General features: G+C 41.4%; 1 protein-coding gene across 1 annotated transcript in view; it reads left to right on the plus strand.

Moving 5' to 3' along the window:
* The window catches only part of atp11b (ATPase phospholipid transporting 11B (putative)), a 61730-nt gene that overhangs the window by 23077 nt on the left and 20895 nt on the right, over window positions 1–17758 (plus strand). The window contains exons 14-24 of the mRNA XM_056276920.1: window positions 3706–3893; window positions 4912–4980; window positions 5245–5318; window positions 5761–5864; window positions 7262–7443; window positions 12429–12632; window positions 14165–14318; window positions 14615–14717; window positions 14838–14983; window positions 16461–16520; window positions 17574–17701. Coding sequence (XP_056132895.1) covers window positions 3706–3893; window positions 4912–4980; window positions 5245–5318; window positions 5761–5864; window positions 7262–7443; window positions 12429–12632; window positions 14165–14318; window positions 14615–14717; window positions 14838–14983; window positions 16461–16520; window positions 17574–17701 — 1412 coding nt within the window. The remainder of the gene's footprint in view (window positions 1–3705; window positions 3894–4911; window positions 4981–5244; window positions 5319–5760; window positions 5865–7261; window positions 7444–12428; window positions 12633–14164; window positions 14319–14614; window positions 14718–14837; window positions 14984–16460; window positions 16521–17573; window positions 17702–17758) is intronic.

Genomic DNA, 17758 nt, shown 5'->3' on the forward strand with positions numbered 1-17758 from the left:
ATGGCCGACAGTATCAACAGGTACTGTTTGGGCAATATCAGATACAAAGATGAAGCAATGAAAGGAGCTACATATAGCTTGAAAAATAACAGGTAGATTGGACGGGTGCAGTTGGGAATTGGAGAAAAGGGGGGGAAAATTCAAAAAAAAAATTATGTCTGTAGGGACACCTGACCAAGCTGGAGGTGACACGTTTTGGAGCATCTTTTGTCCACAGTGCCTGTGTTTGTGTCCATATATCAGTGTCAGTGTGTCAGTCCAGGACCCAGCCTCACGGCAGAATATAAAGAGCAGGTTGTCAGATTGGCTCACCTGAGGCTGATCACTAATTAGCTATGCTATCGTGTCGGTTCTCCCGGACCCACACCCCCCCTCGCTCCGCTTGCAGCTGAGACTAAACCACAACCCACTACCACAATGACGTCATAGTATTTTGTTTCTGTTGATGACATCATAGGGGGATGTCTTGATTCAGTTGATTACATTGAAGGGAGTGTTTCGGTTTAGTTCTGTTGCAGTCACACTGGGAAACTCGTTATTTGGGACAAAGCGAGCCAGAGCTGTTGCTGATTCTGCAAATAACACAGTTTGTTAGATGGACATTAACATACATCTGATAAATAATTTGTCATTTTTCAATCTAGTATACATCTACTACTACTTTTTTATTGATATCATCATTATCGTCAGTTCTGTAACCTTTTTAGAGGTTGTAGGAGTACAGCTGGTTCCTCAACAGGTTGAGTCATCATTGTGTTTCAGTAGGGGGAGTACCTGGTGGTCCCTACCTCCTCTTCAGGTATGGATGGCCATTGGTTCACAGAGGAACTCATCTGCCCTTTGACAGGTTTTGTTTTTAGTCCTGCTGGGTGTCCACACACCCTCCTCACAACAACCCAAGGGTTGAAGTGGGGGTGCCGGTTTAGTCACCGACGACCCGACAGTTGCAGTTTAATGTCGTACCCAGGACTATATATATATATATACAGTGCATCTGAAAAGTATTCACACCCCTTCACTTTCTCCGCATTTTGTTATGTTAGTCTTATTCCAAAATGGATTAAATTCCTTTTTTTTCTCATCAATCTACATACAATACCCCATAATGACAAAGCGAAAAAGGTTTTGTAGAAATTTTTGCAAATTTATTAAGAATAAAAAACTGAAATATTGCATGTACATAAGTATTCACACCCTTTACTCAGTACTTGGTTGAGGCACCCTTAGCAGCGATTACAGCCTCAAGTCTTCTTGGGTATGAAGCTACAAGCTTGGCACACCTATATTTGGGGTATTTCTCCCATTCTTCTCTGCAGATCCTCTCCAGCTCTGTAAGGTTAGATGGGGAGCGTTGCTGCACAGCTATTTTCAGGTCTTTCCAGAGATGTTCAATGGGGTTCAAGTCTGGACTCTGGCTGGGCCACTCAAGGACATTCACAGACTTGTCCCGAAGCCACTCCTTCGTTGTCTTGGCTGTGTGCTTAGGGTCGTTGTCGTGTTGAAAGGTAAACCTTCGCCCCAGTCTGAGGTCCTGAGCGCTCTGGAGCAGGTTTACATCAAGGATCTCTCTGTACTTTGCTCCATTCATCTTTCCCTCGATCCTGACTAGTCTCCCAGTTCCTGCCGCTGAAGAGCATCCCCACAGCATGATGCTGCCACCACCATGCTTCACTGTAGGGATGGTATTAGCAAGATGATGAGAGGTGCCTGGTTTCCTCCAGACGTGACATTTGGCATTCAGGCCAAAGAGTTCAATCTTGGTTTCATCAGACCAGAGAATCTTGTTTCTCATGGTCTGAGAGTCCTTTAGGTGCTTTCTGGCAAACTCCAAGCGGCTGGTTGTTATGTGCCTTTTACTGAGCAGAGGCTTCCATCTGGCCACTCTACCATAAAGGCCTGATTGGTGGAGTGCTGCAGAGATGGTTGTCCTTCTGGAAGGTTCTCCCATCTCCACAGAAGAACGCTGGAGCCTTGACAGAGTGACCATGGGGTTCTTGGTCACCTCCCTGACCAAGGCCCTTCTCCCCCGATTGCTCAGTTTGGCTGGGCGGCCAGCTGTAGGAAGAGTCCTGGTGAATCCAAACTTCTTCCATTTACGAATGATGGAGACCACTGTGCTCTTCGGGACCTTCAAAGCTGTAGAAATTTTTTTTGTACCCTTCCCCAAATCTGTGCCTCGATACAATCCTGTCTCGTAGGTCTACAGACAATTCGTTTGACTTCATGGCTTGGTTTCTGCTCTGACATGCACTGTTAAAAGTGGGACCTTATATAGACAGGTGTGTGCCTTTCCAAATCATGTCCAATCAATTGAATTTACCACAGGTGGACTCCAATCAAGATGTAGAAACATCTCAAGGATGATCAGTGGAAACAGGATAAACCTGAGCTCAATTTTGAGTGTCATGGCAAAGGGTGTGAATACGTATGTACATGCAATATTTCAGTTTTTTATTTTTAATAAATTTGCAAAAAATTCTACAAAACCTTTTTCACTTTGTGATTATGGGGTATTGTGTGTAGATTGATGAGAAAAAAAAGGAATTTAATCCATTTTGGAATAAGGCTGTAACATAACAAAATGTGGGGAAAGTGAAGGGGTGTGAATACTTTCCGGATGCACTGTGTATATATATATAGGCATGGTGGCACAGTGGTTAGTGCAATCGCCTCACAGTCCCGGGGTAGTCCAACCTTGGGGGTCGTCCCGGGTCATCCTCTGTGTGGAGTTTGCATGTTCTCCTTGTGTCTGCGTGGGTTTCCTGTGTGTGTGTGCGCGTGTGAGAATAACAAGTTTCCTACCATTACATGAGTTTTCGTTAGGGTTTGAGCCAATCGGAGGCAGAGTAGGTTGGATCAGTGTCTCCGGCTGGTAATCACGCTTTTCGTGCCTAGGTTCAAGCAACTGATTGCAGGCAAACAATGACATTTCTGCCACGAGACTCGACTCTATTTTGACTAACTTGACGGCCTTGAACTTGAATGTATGTTGCTTAAAAGTTACAAGTGAGTTGATTAAATGTTATTTTGTTTTTGCAAATCCTTCCGAACCGCTCACCTTGAGTAAAAATCAGATGTGGACCTTTGAGTAGTAAGTTTGAGAACCCCTGCTCTAGAATATAGTTGTATATCTTAAGGTTCTTATGTTTGAAATGTTTTTGGATTATTCTACTACACAACAGATAGAATAGTTGGTGCTTTTGACATGCAAACACATTCAGTCAGGAGTATTTTGAACGATGAGGTTTTACAAATGATACTACAGCCAGTACTACAACTGGTTAAATTAATGAAATATTGTGAATGAAAACAAGATAAGCAGTGAACCACTGAAGAATCCACCCAGAGCAAGTTGCATGTTCAATAGATTGAAACCTTGACTCATTATGCGACTTGACACGTCACTGATGTAATGCTTACGCAATGCTTCTGGTGTGGATTTGGGATTGGTATCAAATGTAGCAGGAGAAATTATGACCTTGTTGTTGTGCCATTATTTTTAGTATATTTGAAGTCAATGATTTAGTAGTTCAGTGCTTGCTGCACAAAAGTCACCAAGACCATTTCCTGCCTAGCGTATTTATTATGTTTATGAATCAAAGTATAAAAAAATTTAATAGTAAGAATAGGAAACCTTTCAGTCAGATTTTACACTTACATCACCCCCCCCAAACCCCCCCCCCTTCCTGTCGTTTCCATCTATAGACAGGAGAGGAGCTGTTATTTCTCAAGGCGGTGTCATTGTGTCACACGGTTCAGATCAGCTATGACCAGCCTGAATGTCTGGTAGGGGGCGGAGACCCATTCTCCCACGCCAACGGCTTTTCAACCAATCACATGGAATACTATGCATCCTCACCAGATGAGAAAGCTCTTGTAGAAGCGACAAAGAGGTAAGATTGTTTTGGAGACAAGTTTCTTAAAGTTACTGTGGATCCAAAGTGAACTTGGTGCTTGTGAACCTGAATGTTTTGGGTAGAAGAAACTTGTATTTATCTTCTTTAAATGAGACACTGCTGTGTGACAAGGTTCATATAGATAGCGATAGGTTGTGAACTGAAAATGTTCTACCCACCAACTAGCCAGAAGTTGTAATTTCCAGTCCACCAGAGATGACATGCAACACAATACTGTCAGGGGTGAGAAAGAAAACCCATAGCCTGGCAAGTGTCCATAATGTCAGTTGATGGTTATTTAAAGTGAAAATGAGAGTACAACAGCCACGACTTTTCCCAGACCCACTCTTGGTTCAAACCGGTTTTTGTTTGCTATTTTAAAGGCACGCTGGGAAATGCTAGTTACAGTTTCTATTAACACCCCATTTTGCCCGAGCATCTACTCGTAGCACTTTTACAAAATTTACAACTGCTCCTCGCCAGCACTGAGTGTTGAAAAAGCTATCAGTAAATTTGAAAACATAATTTTAAGTGTAAATGTTTTCTACAAATGTCATACACAAATGTGTATATTGTTATTAATCATTTAATCATACACGGAAGTTTTGTTTGCCCATTAAATATAAATGTTATGTATGGCTAGAACAGTTGTTAACTTGGCCACCTTGCAATTGAAGCCAATGTTGAACTTCCCATTAGGTTGCCATTGTGGCTCTTGTCCCGTCAGTGTTGATATGCAAGCATTATTTTGTGCTGGATGAAGATTGTACTCATAAATCATACATTGACTCGTCTCTTAGACACCGGCGATCCTTTTTTAAAGTCAGCGGGTTTGTCTTCATCAGTGTTTGTTTGCTTCATATGGTTTTTCCATTGCGATGGGTCGCTCAGTCCTTATTGACTCTGTGGCACACTGAGTGTACTTCCTTATTGGATGAAGTGGCCTGAGGAAAATCTCCTAACAAAGAAAGTTCCCCTCGGCACCCTTGAGTCTAACTAGCATGTGTCTTCTCAGGTTGGGAGTGGCCTTCACTGGCAGCAATGGAGACACCATGGAGATCAAAACCTTCAGCAAGGCAGAAAAGTAAGTTTCACCCAATGTTTCTCTTGACTACGACAAATCCCTAAAGCTACATTAAACTGTTCTAAGAACATATCTGTGGTTGATGTTTGGAAGTGAAACCAACCATGACCAAAAAATAAAAAGTCTCTTGTGAATTGAAAATTATTTTCAGTGCTATGAAGTTTACCTAATGTTCCAATCACTTGGACAAATGAGTGTTATTTGCGTCCAATGCTCAGTCCCTTTCAGTGAAGCTGGCATTGTTGTGTCTGCTGTCTGTGTCAGGTATAAACTGCTCCATGTGTTAGAATTTGATGCCAACCGCAGGAGAATGAGTGTCATACTGCAGACTCCCTCAGGTAACATCAACAGCCATCCACATTTATTGAAGTCCAGTATTGCGAGACTGGTTGTCAGTGTTCCTTGGTCGGTTGGTGGGGGCCATGTTTCATACTTCCCCCTTTCAATTCATTAGTCGTCAGTACTGCCAATAGTGCAACTTAAAAGACCTTTTGGCCCAAAACTATCAGCTGTGTCATATGTCAAGCAGAAATGCCAGGTTCAAACGCCATTTTTAGTTATCCCACCACCAAAAGGAATGAAACATAATTCTTATTTTTGTAATGCAATGAATTTACCAGGGTAGGCAAACTGTAATTACTATGCAATATTGGGTGAGAAAAAGCCTTCAATGGTTTAGCCTTTATTTAGTAAAAAAAAAAATATATATTTGACTTTTGCTAAAACATATTTCCGAGTTTGATATGTTTAATATCTACCGTGCCTTTTTGTTGTTTGTAGGTGGTAAAGTGCTGTTTACTAAGGGGGCAGAGTCAGCCATCTTGCCTTTCACGACCAGTGGAGAAATAGAAAAAACCAGACTGCATGTGGACGAGTTTGCTCTGGTGAGGAATCCACTTATCGACAGACAGGGACACACACACACACACACACACACTCAGGCATAATCAGGTAGACATATTTTTGATTCTTTTTGTCACCAGACCCATAAAAACGACATTTTGTTGTGTGAGTGGCCGCAACCTCTCTTCATTTTCATTGCCACGTAAATAGCAGATATGTGCATGGTAACTTTTGGAGTGTTGCGACATCAATATAGAGATGTTATAGAACTTACTAGTCGAGGTTCTGTTAACACTTGTTAGTTCAACATCAATATAGAGATGTTCTAGAACTTACTAGTCGAGGTTTCCGTTAACGCTTGTTAGTTCAACATCAATATAGAGATGTTCTAGAACTTAGTAGTCGAGGTTTTCATTAACACTTGTTAGTTCAACATCAATAGAGCGATGTTCTAGAACCCACTAGTCGAGGTGTCCATTAACACTTGTTAGTTCTTCAGATTCTGCGTCAGTATGGCACACAAAAATTTCTACCTTGTAATGAAATACCCTAAAATAACTTGTTCCTACCTGCTTATTGACCCATATTTTACTTTGTGTGTGTGTGTGGGGGGGGCTGGCATTTCACAGCAGTGTAATGATTACTTTTTGCTTCATTTGTTCCCATTGAGCTGTAAATTCCTAACCTCAAAAGCAACACACACGCAAACTAACACACACACACACACACGTGTGCACATGCAGACATGCAGACACTGACACGTCCACCCCCCTGTTCTGTGTCATTGGTCCTCGGTACAGAGGACTGGGGTTGATTTGTGGTCGTCTGCCCTTCAGGCTGGTTCCATGATTTAAAGCCAATCTCTGAGAGCTTTTTTTCTTTTCTGTTCTCTCTCTTTCTCTCTCTACTTCCCTCCCACTCCTCCTGCTGTCTTTCCTTCTGCAACACCTTTTTTCCAACTCCTTACACTCTTCCACCATTTCTCTCCCGTTGTCTTTATCTGTTTGTCTCTCTGTTCTCCTGTTTGTTTTTCTTTGAATTTTGGTCTTTATCTCTGCCTATCTTTCTTTGTTTCTTGCATTGTCTTTGTTTACATCAATGTGCCTCCATGTCCCACTCTCACTCCCCCGTTTTCATTTCACTCGTTTCTCATGCCTCTCCTCCTTTTTGCGCGCTCCACCATTCATTGTCCATATGTTTTTCTATCTCCCACAAACTCTGGTTCTTCTGTCTCCTGTCCCCCTCCGTTCCACCTCATGTCCATTCTCTCACCTCGCCTCACCTCATTTCGCCTCTATACCTCCTTCCGTTATTTTCGTCCCTCATCCCCCTTCCCCCTCCTCCAACGTGTCCACAATGCTATGCTTTCTCCCAATTCTTCCACCCCTTCCTCCACCCCCTGCACTGCCCCCTTTTGTTCCTCCTTCTCCCGCTGCAGAAAGGTTTGCGGACCCTGGTGGTAGCTTGTCGTCATTTCAGCCCGGAGGAATACATTGATGTGGACAGGCATCTGAATGCGGCGCGCACTGCCCTGCAGCAACGAGAGGAGAGACTGCAGGAGGCATTTAGCTACATAGAGAGAGACCTTCAGCTCCTGGGAGCAACAGGAGTGGAAGACAAGTATGGCAATATATACAAGTATACATACATACGTGTCTGTGTGTGGTTAGTGTTAGTCTGAAAAAGATTTCTGCTTAGACTCATTATTGATTAGTATGGGTTATAAGTTACTTTACTGCTTTTGAGCTCTTAATTTACAATAAAACAAATTTTTAAAGGAAGGAAAAACAACATTACATCAGATTTTGGAGTGAATGCCATATAAATACAAACTTATCCACAATTTTTCTTATTTCGGCTGCTCCCCTTAGAGGTCGCCACAGCGGATCATCCTTTTCCATCTCTTCCTGTCCTCTCCATCTTCCTGTCACACCAACCCACCTGCATGTCCTCCCTCACCACAACCATAAACCTCCTCTTTGGCCTTTCTCTTTTCCTCTTGCTTGACAAGTTCATCTTCAGCATCATTCTCCCAATTTACCCAGCAGCTCTTCTCTGCACATGTCTAAACCGCCTCAATCTCGCCTCTCTTGCTTTTTTTGTTTCCAAACCATCCAGCCTGAGCTGTCCCTCTAATGTTCTCATTTCTAATCCTGTCCATCTTCATCACTCTTAATGAAAATCTTAGCATATTCAACTCTGCCACCTCTAGCTTCACCTCCTGTCTTTTCGTCAGTGCCACTGTCTCCAAACCATACAACATAGCTGGTCTCACAACCATCTTGTAAACCTTCCCTTTAACTCTTGCTGGTACCCTTCTATCACAAATCACTCCTGACACTCTTCTCCACCCACTCCACCCTGCCTGCACTCTCTTCTTCACCTCTCTTCTGTACTCCCCGTTACTTTGAAAAGTTGACCCAAGTGTTTAAACTCATCCTGGGAGGAATAGTGTGATCCTCCCATGCACTACGTACCCGTGGTGAAATGCCTAACTGTCAGGTGAAAAGAAGAATTTGACATGTATCGAAGGAGTCATGTGGTAGTCGGCAGCCCTCCTCGGCTTGGCAGAGGGGGTGGAGAAGCAAACGGGGATGGCTCGGAAGAGTGGGGTAATTTGCCAAGTACAACTGGAGAGAAAAAGGGGGGGGGGGAGAATGCACTCTCTTGTGTGTCCCCAGTGGGTTGGGTTGCATACTTATACACACAGTCCTTAAAAATAAAAAAGAAGAGGGTTAGCGGAATTTAACTGCATAGAGAGTTATTGGTGCTCGGAACTTTATAAGCTGTAGTGGTAGAGGACAGGGAACAAGGCTTTGAAATGCACAGAAACCATCACATCTGGAAGCTGCAGGTATGGGGACATGGGCAAATCCAGAGAGGCACATTAAAACTTAATGCTGCTAGTGAATAAAACGCAAGAGGGTATGGATAATTACACTATTTACCTTGTTTAGTTATAACACTTTTCATAGCAGAACTTCAATGCCTTTACATAAATGAAAATGTGAAACACTTTAAAACACACGCACGCTCGCGCACACGTCCACGGGCACAGGAACAGTCTCTCATTGGGGGAAATGGCAGCGTCCACCCGCTGACGATCCCTGGAGACTAATGTTGATGTGTGCTTTCATTCACTCAGAATGTGCTTGTGACATAAGGGCCCTTACCATCTTTCATTCTACCCTCCTCCTCCTCTCTGCCCTCACTCTGCCTCTCTAGCTTTCTATGTTTTTCTCTTTTCCCTGTCTTTTCCGTTCTTGGCAGATGTGGTCTGAATCAAAGGATTGTCTCGAAGATTAAAGAGGAAATTAAACCTTTTTTTCGTGTCTAATATGGATCATATATAACTAACAATTTTAATATTTAAAATGTTTACGATACTAACCTCTTAGAAACGTGTTGTGTAAATGTACGAAAATTATGAGTATCTCGTATTGGAGCAAAATTTCACCTGATTTATATGAGATGGGGAAAGCTTGTTCTGTTGAACAGAGGGCTTTAAAATCATGTCAAGAAGAAAAAGTCTGTAAATCCAGGTAACTGGTTTACATATATATCCAGTATGCACAATTCCTCTTATGCACATTTATTAATTCTTCTTATCTGCAGGTTTTATTTGTGTCTTTTATTTGTGTTTGTTTGAGTTTTGGGGATTATAATAACTTTTATTTATATAGCACTTTTCTAAAATAGTGCTACAAAGTGCTTTGCAAAGAAATAAAACCAGACAAGGCAAAAAAATAAGAATAAGACCAAATAAGTAAGAGTAAAAATAAAAACTATATTAATAAATAAAAACAGACATCAAACATTTGTCAAAGTTTTCACAAAAAGAAAAGTTTTAAGACGAGATTTAATAGAAGCTGGAGACTTGGTTTGTCGTAGTTGAGTAGGAAGAAAGTTCCATAGTGTGGGGGCTCTAACAGCAAAAGCTCGATCACCCTTTGTGACAAATCGAGACCTGGGAATAACCAGCAGGGCTCCATCTGCGGAGCTTAATGGTTGAGAGGGCGTATACCAGGTCAATAAATCAGAAATGTATGTTGGAGCAAGACCATTTCAGGCCTTAAAAGTGAGCAATAACTTCTTAAAATCAATTCGAAATATAACCGGGAGCCAGTGTAGAGAGGCAAGCACAGGAGTGATAAGGTCATGCTTCTTTGTCCTGGTAATGAGCCAAGCAGCAACATTTTGTACCAACTGCAGACGGTGGAGGGAGCCTTTGCTGATACCCGAGTAAAGCGCATTACAATAGTCAAGCTGAGAAAAGATAAAAGCATATACAAGTTTTTGCAGTTCGGCAGTTGATAAAAATGGCTTAATTTGGGAGATTACCTTGAGCTGGAGAAAGCATGACTGAACAACATGTTTGATTTGATGATCAAAACCGAGGTTAGCATCGAATATTACCCCAAGATTCCTAGCAGCGTGCTCAAGACCAGTGGTTTTCAAAGTGGGGGCCGCGGCCCCATAGGAGGCCGCCAGGGGACACAAAGAGAGCCTCAGTAAATTGGAGGGAAGATGAGGGAAAATGCTAAAAAAAAATGTTGAAAAATAAATTGAATTATTATGTACACTACCGTTCAAAAGTTTGGGATCACCCAAACAATTTTGTGTTTTCCATGAAAAGTCACACTTATTCACCACATGTTGTGAAATGAATAGAAAATAGAGTCAAGACATTGACAAGGTTAGAAATAATGATTTGTATTTGAAATAAGATTTTTTTTACATCAAACTTTGCTTTCGTCAAAGAATCCTCCATTTGCAGCAATTACAGCATTGCAGACCTTTGGCATTCTAGCTGTTAATTTGTTGAGGTAATCTGGAGAAATTGCACCCCACGCTTCCAGAAGCAGCTCCCACAAGTTGGATTGGTTGGATGGGCACTTCTTTGAGCAGATTGAGTTTCTGGAGCATCACATTTGTGGGGTCAATTAAACGCTCAAAATGGCCAGAAAAAGAGAACTTTCATCTGAAACTCGACAGTCTATTCTTGTTCTTAGAAATGAAGGCTATTCCATGCGAGAAATTGCTAAGAAATTGAAGATTTCCTACACCGGTGTGTACTACTCCCTTCAGAGGACAGCACAAACAGGCTCTAACCAGAGTAGAAAAAGAAGTGGGAGGCCGCGTTGCACAACTGAGCAAGAAGATAAGTACATTAGAGTCTCTAGTTTGAGAAACAGACGCCTCACAGGTCCCCAACTGGCATCTTCATTAAATAGTACCTGTTAGAGCCTGTTTGTGCTGTCCTCTGAAGGGAGTAGTACACACCGGTGTAGGAAATCTTCAATTTCTTAGCAATTTCTCGCATGGAATAGCCTTCATTTCTAAGAACAAGAATAGACTGTCGAGTTTCAGATGAAAGTTCTCTTTTTCTGGCCATTTTGAGCGTTTAATTGACCCCACAAATGTGATGCTCCAGAAACTCAATCTGCTCAAAGAAGTGCCCATCCAACCAATCCAACTTGTGGGAGCTGCTTCTGGAAGCGTGGGGTGCAATTTCTCCAGATTACCTCAACAAATTAACAGCTAGAATGCCAAAGGTCTGCAATGCTGTAATTGCTGCAAATGGAGGATTCTTTAACGAAAGCAAAGTTTGATGTAAAAAAAATCTTATTTCAAATAAAAATCATTATTTCTAACCTTGTCAATGTCTTGACTCTATTTTCTATTCATTTCACAACATATGGTGGTGAATAAGTGTGACTTTTCATGGAAAACACGAAATTGTTTGGGTGATCCCAAACTTTTGAACGGTAGTGTATATTATGATCAAATATATTTTATAACAAAAAAATGCTTATAATGGAAAACAGAAATATTCAATATAATGGAAGGATTAAAATTTGAAGTATAAATGTCATTATTATTGCATTAACAAAAGTAAGGAAATGTATTCAGGAGTTTTTTTTTCCTTCTTTTTAACATTTGCCATAGTTTTGTCAATGGGTTCTTAAAGATATCTTGCAAAAAGGAGGGGCCCCGGCCAGAAGCTAATGCTATTTGGGGGGCCTTGGCATGGAAAAGTTTGGGAACCCCTGCTCAAGACCACCAGACAGACCACCAAGACTAGTACCAAAAGAGCTGATGGAATTTGGGGAACTGAACAGAATGACTTATCATCAGACTTATCATCATTAGATTTAAGAAAAGTTTCAGACATCCAGGATTTAATATCAGAGAGGCAAGTTGTGAGATATGCTAGGGCACTAGGATCTGTGGGTTTTAGTGGCATGTGTAACTGAGTGTCATCAGCATAAAAATGGTAAAACACATCATGATTTTGAATGACATGGTCAAGGGAGCAGCATATATATATAGAAAATAGAAGGGGGCCAAGAACTGAGCCTTGAGGGACACCACAACGCAACTGAGCAATCAAAGTACAGTTACCCAGAACAATAGAAAAAGTTCTGATGGCGAGGTAAGAGCGTAATAAACTAAGAGCTGGACCCTTGATGCCAACCCAAGTAATAGTATACTGTGATTGACTGTGTCAAAGGCAGCATTTACGTCTAAAAGAAGTAAAATAATAGTTTCTGGGATGTTTCTGCAAGCCCTCCTGTGAACCTATGTCATTCTCTTGTTCCCAGACTCCAGGACAGGGTTCAGGAGACCATTGAGGCCCTGCGCCTGGCAGGGATCAAAGTATGGGTGCTTACGGGGGACAAACATGAGACGGCGGTCAGCGTCAGCCTGTCCTGCGGGCACTTCCACCGCACTATGAACATTCTAGAACTTCTACAGCAACGCTCTGACAATGAATGTGCCGAGCAGCTCCGCAGACTGGCCAGAAGGTATGAGAGGGCTGTGTGTGTGTGTGTGTGTGTGTGTGTGTGTGTGTGTGTGTGTGTGTGTGTGTGTGTGTGTGTGTGTGTGTGTGTGTGTGTGTGTGTGTGTGTGTGTTTAAAAAGAGTAGGAATTGACTTGGAAAGTAAATCCCTGGGAGATAAATTAAGAAAAAATGACCTTGGTATAATGTACTGAAGCCATGAATTCCCCGTTAAGTCAGACTCACTGCATGTTGACCACTGCAATAAGCTTCCCACTAGTGCTGTCTATTTCATTCAGTATTTTACTTACTTCCACTGTCTGTGTGTTACTATTTTCAAAGTCCCCATCTCTGTTAGCGACAACAATGGAAAAGTGCTTGAGCATTTGTTGCATACTACATTGTCCTTATGGAAAACTTTAGCAAGGGATTGTGCAATAAGGCAGGGCTGCTTGGTTGATTCAGTGGATTTTTTTTTTAAGATATTCAAAGAAAACGATGAGGAGACCGATTATCTGCAAGTATGTTCTTGCTTGTTTGCAGACCAATAACTGCTGATGCATGGTCTGTTCTTTTACCAGTCTAGTGAGTTCATCTAGTGCTAATGTGTAATCAGGCTTCTCTTGGACACTGCTTAACAAATTGTGTTTGTTTCATTATTATTATGTTATCTGTGAAACTCTCAAAGCATAATCAACACACTTCATCAGTTATTTTGGATAGAGTTTTTACTTTTGAGGTAAAAGATCCATGTGCCAGGGCTCTCGCGTTGCCATGGACAAAATGTTCCACGTCAACATCCTCCCTGGCACTATTTTGCAAGGGTACTGTTGAGCATAGCACAGTTTAGGTCCATCCTCCACAATTCCCGATTGCTTAAGAAATACAAACAACCCAGAATGTTTTTTCACCTTTTCCAGAATGATAATGGGTCTTGTCAGACCTTTCTGCTTCGCTGGCACAGCACTAAAACATTGTGTGGACATGGGTCTAGCTGTGCAAGATTAGTTGAAAGTAAGAACCAAGTGGGCTTTGAATACCATGGTTTTGTAAGGTTAAACTCAGGATAAACACGCATTTCTGACTGTAATACCACAGTACTGTGTAAAGAATGTGGCAAATATGGTAAATTGCCGTGATTTTTATGTGAATGGAGTGTGGTTTTCATATCCCTCAGGGTTGTGGTTCAAGCGGTCACAGTCTTGGGTAAACGCAGTAATGGCAGTGAGTCAGGCCTTAGAAGAGGGGTGGGCGGTGTTGCCATGGGAATAGAAGGGGAAAAGGTTGGGTTTTTTGTTTTGTTTTGTTTTTTGATCATCCCAAAAGCTCATGTGCAAAAAGGACTTTATAGGAACATTCTTGTTTAAGTATTAATGAGCTTTTAACATTTTTCTAATTTTTAATGAATATATTGAAATTTAAATTAATCTGTCCTTTTCTCTCAAATTACATTCTGCTCTGCCGTTTTGTCTCGTTTTGTATTCTTTGGTCTCTCCCGCTTTTGCCTCTTATTGTCTTGCTTCCTCCCCATTTGTCTCGTTCTCGCTCTCTGTCCAGGATAAAGGAAGACCATGTTATCCAGCATGGCTTGGTAGTGGATGGAGCCAGTCTGTCTTTAGCCCTAAGAGAACATGAGAAGCTCTTCATGGAAGTTTGTAAAAACTGCTCGGCTGTGCTGTGTTGCCGCATGGCCCCCCTACAGAAAGCTAAGGTACACACCCAATGCCTGTCCAGTACCAACTCAGCATCTCCACATACCATATTTTTTTCATTAAAACGTTCAGCATATTTTTCTTATAAATGCCTATTCGTTTTAACAAGTGCATTAATTAATGGCAAAGCTAGGGGTAAAATTAGTTGAGACCAGGTCTGAAAGGCAAGACCTGTCCACCTGCTCCCTTTTCCTAAAACATTATAGTGGGGTCATTGGAGGTGTGCTCAAAGATTGACATCCTTCAGAAACATCGCAACAATTTAGTAAAACGTATGTTGATGTGTTTTGTTTAGGTGGTGCGTCTCTTAAAATCATCCCCAGAGAAACCCATTACTTTAGCCATTGGAGATGGAGCCAATGATGTCAGCATGATACAAGAGGCCCATGTTGGCATAGGTAAAAAAAAACAGAACACTCGCTGTACTTGATCACTGAATTCTATAGTCAGTTTGTCTCTGACTTTTAAAGAGTGTGTGTGTGTGTTTATTTGTGTGTATCCCTTGTGCTTTCCATAAGGTATCATGGGAAAGGAGGGTCGTCAGGCCGTGAGAAACAGTGACTATGCAATTGCCAGGTTTAAATTCCTGGCTAAACTACTGTTGGTTCACGGGCACTTCTACTACATTCGAATAGCTACGCTTGTACAGTACTTTTTCTACAAGGTAACCCACAGTAAGGCTTGTGCAGTGCTTTTTCTCTATCATAAAATATTTGTTTCTAAAAGACAAGAGTAGTGAGACTTGTAAAATACTTTTTTCCTTTTAAGATGAAGCTGAGCTGCACGCATACACTTTAGTGTTTCATTTGAAACAGAATGTTAAACTTGCAAGAGAACGACTGCATCCTGTTTTATCAAGTGAAGTAGATCTGATATGCTTTTTTATCTTTGTTGTGGCTTTGCTTGTAATTGAATTGCTTAAACTCAGGCACATTTTAAGTGGCTAAAGAATATGAAGCCATTTTAAATATTCATCACAGTGTAGGTCTGGGGATGGATCTGGGCATGGTTGTAGCTATTTTCATTTTAACTGGAAACCCCACTTCTACGGACGGTAAATTTTGTATTGAGAAAAACTGATTATTGGTTGAGAATCATCAAATGTGCATTGATATTGATTTACAGTATTTTCAGATCCCTTGGGAGTTTTTGGCCATTAAAAAAAATGAATAATCTGTTATGCCTCAGTATACGTTTTGACACTTAAAAAAGTGGTACGAGGGTCCGCGGTGGTGTAGCGGTCTAAGCGTCGGCTTGGTGTCGATGCAGTTGCCCACTGGGGACTGGGGTTCGCGCCCCGGTCTCGTCAGATCCGACTATGGCCGGACTCGATGAAGCAGCAATCATTGGCAACGCTGTCTTCGGGAGGGGGGCGGAGTCGGCTTGTGTTCGTCATGTGAATGCGTCTCCGTGTGTGTCGGAAAAACAGTGGTTCGGCTTGGATTCGCCTTGTCACGAAAGTGGGGAGGCGCTTTCCTTCGAGACTGCCGGCCGGAGAGATGCAGTTGGCGAACGCATGCAATACGAGGGTGGGTGTTTGAATTAAAATAGGGATCAATTGGCCACTAAATTGGGAGAAAAAAGGGGAAAATCAGAAAAAAAAAAAAGAAAAAAAAAAGTGGTACGAATAAATACATGTGTAAATTCGTTAGTTAATTTCAGATGCATGGTCTACAAAGGTTCACTATACTAAATTTGGGTTCACATAACAGAGTAATCACAAATTCACACTCATGTCATTGAGCTAAATAATCAATACCTAATTTCTGCTGCTACTATTTAGTTGTTTAGTTAGTTGGTTATCTGTTTGTTTAGCTGTCTATCTTTCTATCTACCTATCTGTCTGTTTTTTGTTTAACCGTGCAGGAATGTCACTGCCTGTCATTACAAAGGCAATTATCCTATCAAAACAGCCCTCAGAGACCCCTTAAAGTTGTTGTCTCATACAATCTCTTTTGAAATGTGTTTTTAATCATTCTCAAAGTAGGTTGAATCAGCTCATCTGGATACAACGTTTATTGACAGATACGTTTCATCAAACTGAGTGACATCTTCAGTCAATAAACATTGTATCCAGATGAACTGATTCAACCGTCTTTGATTTTCTTACCTGACATTTTAATCTTTCTCTCTTTTTCTAGAATGTGTGTTTTATCACTCCCCAGTTTTTATACCAGTTCTTCTGTCTGTTTTCACAACAAGTAAGTCTCTCACTCTCTCTCTCTCTCTCTCTCTCTCTCTCTCTCTCTCTCTCTCTCTCTCTCTCTCTGTCTCTCTGCTGTAGTTTTGATGCTAAACAGTCATTTAGTGTCAAACCGATTTTACACCGTTTCACATAAAGCATTATTTTCCATGCCAAACCTTGTCATAGTTCCTAAAAAGATGAATGTCAACTTAAACTCGGCAGATTGTAAGCGAATGTGTCTTCATACAGTGGACCTGTGTGACAGTTAGTTATACCTGGCATTAGAATGTGTCCACGTGGAAATTGGAGTTCCATCAAGAAACAGAAATTTCATCACACATCGGTTCCACTTATTGTATTTAGTTGTTGTTAACTGTACAGTTAGGTGCAGGCTTTTTACTTTTCAAAATACAGGAAGCCATCATCGTGGTTAACAGGTTGGCCATAGCTGAGAGGTCGTGTTTATGTCGCTTTTTTTTTGTGTAAATAGTTTCTCGTTAGTATTAATAGTTGCATCAGGTTAGATTTACAGCAAATGTGTTGCTTGTTCACCGTCCAAGTGCATCAAGACCGTCCATTGACATTTTGATACAAGCCACCTTCTACTTCTTTGGTTTGCATATGTGAGTTTATTTCTTTCACTCAGTTGTGGATTAGATACTGAATTGGAATTTGTTGTTAGTTTGTCCAAATTCATCCTTCCAGAGGTGGTTTTATCAGTTTGCACACTGACACCAGAAGTTTAACATTTTCACACATTACAGCTATAGTGTAGCTGTAATATGTGACAATGTAGACTCATTAGACCTATCTTCCCACAGGCCCAGTTTTGAGGAGGTAAACATGAGTTTTTTTTTAGCTCAGGCTAAGTTGTTTAAATTGTCGACTAGGTTTTTGCTCAGTTAAACTCTTTGTTCTAAATTTAGATATTGTAATACAACAGATCTGGCTCTATAAAACCAGTGTACTAGTACTCTGTCTTTCCTGAACCAAGATTAGCTTGGTTTGAGTGTTTCTGTTTTATAATATGTGAGCGTCGGTGGTAATGCTGTGTCTTTGGCTGTTCCAGACCCTCTATGACAGTGTGTATCTGACGCTGTACAACATCTGCTTCACCTCTCTGCCCATCCTGGTGTACAGTCTGTTTGAACAGCTGGTTCATCCACATGTTCTGCAGAGTAAACCTGTCCTATACAGGTAAGAGTAGTTGCAGGGTTCTGCTATAGGTGCTCACTGTACTATCAAGACTCTCGG

The sequence above is a fragment of the Lampris incognitus genome, chromosome 3, assembly GCF_029633865.1.
Source record: "Lampris incognitus isolate fLamInc1 chromosome 3, fLamInc1.hap2, whole genome shotgun sequence".
Classification (NCBI taxonomy): Eukaryota; Metazoa; Chordata; class Actinopteri; order Lampriformes; family Lampridae; genus Lampris; species Lampris incognitus.